This window comes from Triticum dicoccoides, chromosome 6B (assembly GCF_002162155.2).
Source record: "Triticum dicoccoides isolate Atlit2015 ecotype Zavitan chromosome 6B, WEW_v2.0, whole genome shotgun sequence".
Taxonomy (NCBI): Eukaryota; Viridiplantae; Streptophyta; class Magnoliopsida; order Poales; family Poaceae; genus Triticum; species Triticum dicoccoides.
This window is the reverse complement of record NC_041391.1, coordinates 436,899,817-436,902,880: the sequence shown is the minus strand read 5'-3', so window position 1 is coordinate 436,902,880 and position 3,064 is coordinate 436,899,817. Positions and strand designations below refer to the sequence as shown.

The window sequence follows — 3,064 nt, the reverse complement described above, 5'->3', positions numbered from 1 at the left end:
TCAGAGATTTTTTGTTCCTTTTGAGTATTTGTGGCACTGAAATCCACACGATCTTTTTTCCAAAAAGAAAATCTTTGCTATTGATGTATTACAATCTCTTGAAGTATTCTCTTATGGTATGATTAAAAATTCTTCGATCGAATGTTATAATTTCAAAACGGCATATTTTTGAGAGATCTGCAAGTGAGCAAATCAAATCATCAAAAGATCCAAAAGGGCAGAAAACCAGCAGAGGAGGAAAAAAAAAACAGTGATATGAGCAGTATATAAATACAGAGAAACACCCGCCCTGCTTTCGTGTCTCCCTTCTCTCGCCCCTCACACCTTTCTTCCCCACCCCTACTCCTGCCGGAATCCGTGATCCCGGCCGCGAGCATCTCACGCCCACTTCCCCTCATCTCCTAGGATCCAGCCTCCGCACGCTCGCCGGAGCCACCAAGCTACACCAAGCACGCGGTGCCCGATTCGCCGAGCGCGGTGGTGGCCAGGCCCAGATCTGCGAGATCGCCACCGACCACGCCCCGCCTCCTCCGAGGTACAGTGGACGAACCTTATCCTTCAGATCCGCTCTTCTATCCAGTCATACCCGATGCGCCACTGTTGATTGGCTGAAACGGCGTGGTTGCTCTAGTAATGCTTCTGGGATCCCTCGGGCTCGGACGCCGGGAGTGCTGAGCGGCATCTAGTCGGCGGCGTGCTCCCGTGGCGACGACTCGGGCGAGATGCAGCGGAACGGGGTGATGGAATGCACCGCGTGCCGCTCCCGGCTGGTGGCGCCGAGCCCGCGGAGCGTGTCCAGGGCGTACGACAAGCACCACAACAAGATAACGTCCAAGTTCCGCGCGCTCAAATTCCTCCTCGTCGTCGGCGACTGCATGCTCGTCGGCCTCCAGGTGTGTTTCTACCTCCGTTAACGATAATCGAACTACTACGTTCTCAGCAGTTCAATCCATCACGTGGTGCAAATACTTGTGAAATGGTATTTGGCATGATCTACGTCGAACAATTATGAGGCAATGCCTGTATGCTTCAGTTAGTTGGCCCCTTCTTTAGCGTTACATGCATCTATATGGTAACAAGCACCCTCTCTTGTCAAAATATGAGGCTTATTTTACCAACAATTACTCTGTTAATATGTGGTTTATCTGACATAAAATTGATGTCATTAGATTCGTATTGAAAAAAGTATTTGTGATTGCGATTTTGTAAACCATGTATTAATCGAATAATTATTGGTCAAAGCCTTAACTTAATGAATGAAAATACACCTTATATTTTGGGATAGAGGGACTGGCAAGTTACTCCCTCCGTCCCAAAATGCTAGTGTCAAGAATGATCTTATATTTTGGGACGAAGGTTGTACTTACGATTAGCTTTCTGTTAGAGATAATGGAAGTAAGTATATTTTCTTGCGAAAGATAATCCAAGTAAGTTGGAGAGCTGTGTTCATGATTAGGTTCCGTACTTTAATAATTTACTGTTGTCTGCAGCCCATCCTAGTGTTCATGTCAAAAGTAGATGGGAAGTTCCAGTTCAGCCCCATCAGTGTTAACTTTTTGACAGAGGTTGCAAAAGTTATCTTTGCTATCGTGATGCTAATTATTCAGGTTTGTCTTGGCTTCTTGCTCCAATGTTTTTCTATTGTGCATGTATGCCGATGATGTCACATGATGTTATACATGAAACACCATTTTTTACACGCATATCTTGTCTGGATGGTTCTGAATTTTATTTTGTGCTTGTTAGGCTCTTGCCTGTTTTTGACATATCTTGCATAACACATGTACTTATTCGGTTATTCCTGTAGCAAAAGTTCTTTACTCACCTATCACCATAGGCAAACTTTGTCACAGCACACTGTTTGGAAATTTGTGTACCAGTATATTTTTCATGGTGCATAATAGCTGCAAGCGACATATTTAATTTGTTGATGGCTTCTCTATAGCTTATGCTCCTCACTTCTTATTCGCCTCTTTAACGTTGTTATACTAATCTGACAGTCTCGAAAGCAAAAGGTTGGGGAGAAACCACTTCTGGCACGTTCAACCCTTATACAGGTGATGTATCTGGCCACATGATGATACAGTTTACGCCCCTTTTGTTGCTCGTGTTCATATCATTGCGTGTATGCTTTCGTTTTCAACGTTGAATCAATGCTTGGTATTTTTGTTCTATATAGTTTCATGTTGTTTTACATCTTATTACTTTTACCCCAATATTACGTTTCTATTTTCCCTATACCCATACTTAAAAATATTTTGTTTCACTCTTTTATCACATTCTTTTGTTATCTGATAATTCAATCATTTCTTTTTGTAGGCAGCCCGCAATAATGTACTCCTAGCTGTCCCTGCACTTCTATATGCCATCAACAATTACCTTAAATTTATCATGCAGGTAAGTTTCATTGGATTTAGAGGCAGAGTCTTGCAGTTGTCATGAGTAAACATTTTTTGCCTTGTGAGATTGACGTACAGCTATACCTGACACATATTGAGCGTATTGTGCAGTTGTATTTCAATCCTTCAACTGTGAAAATGCTAAGCAACCTAAAGGTACACTTTTCTTGTCCTACTCAGATGTCATGCTTTAGTTTTATTGGTGTGTATGCATATATAACACCATTTGTGATCCAAACTTCTCTAGGTACTGGTCATCGCTGTTCTTCTGAAATTTATAATGAGAAGGAGGTTCTCTGTTATTCAGGTAAGGTTGGCGTTTAAATCCTGTTGCAGTTATTTCTACAGTTTAGTTTTAGTTTGAGGATTGAGTTTACCAAACTGTTTTATGCTTTTAGATTATTTGTTACTACCATGTAACTTGAGAATTACTGGATTAGGCTCTACCTGCCTCATTTTACATGATCTATTACCCAATCATATTAGGAATATTAAGAAGCATTGATCAGTGTATTCTGAACTTACTAGAAATTGTTAGAACTAGTAGTATCTGTTGGAATAGCAACTTGATCTTATTAGGAGGCCAAAGGCAGCATATATACAAGTACATGAGGATGCCAAAAGGCTAGAATGCAAAAGACCAAAAGTCATCACTAATATAACTC

At 41.4% G+C, this 3,064-nt stretch overlaps 1 protein-coding gene across 1 annotated transcript in view; it reads left to right on the top strand.

Moving 5' to 3' along the window:
- The first annotated feature begins 310 nt into the window (after window positions 1-310).
- Window positions 311-3,064, top strand: part of LOC119322877 (CMP-sialic acid transporter 5) — an 11,482-nt gene continuing 8,728 nt past the window's right edge. Inside the window, exons 1-7 of the mRNA XM_037596414.1 lie at window positions 311-535; window positions 632-893; window positions 1,491-1,607; window positions 2,001-2,057; window positions 2,320-2,397; window positions 2,511-2,555; window positions 2,647-2,706. Of these exons, the coding sequence (XP_037452311.1) occupies window positions 723-893; window positions 1,491-1,607; window positions 2,001-2,057; window positions 2,320-2,397; window positions 2,511-2,555; window positions 2,647-2,706 (528 nt within the window). The 5' untranslated portion in view covers window positions 311-535; window positions 632-722. The remainder of the gene's footprint in view (window positions 536-631; window positions 894-1,490; window positions 1,608-2,000; window positions 2,058-2,319; window positions 2,398-2,510; window positions 2,556-2,646; window positions 2,707-3,064) is intronic.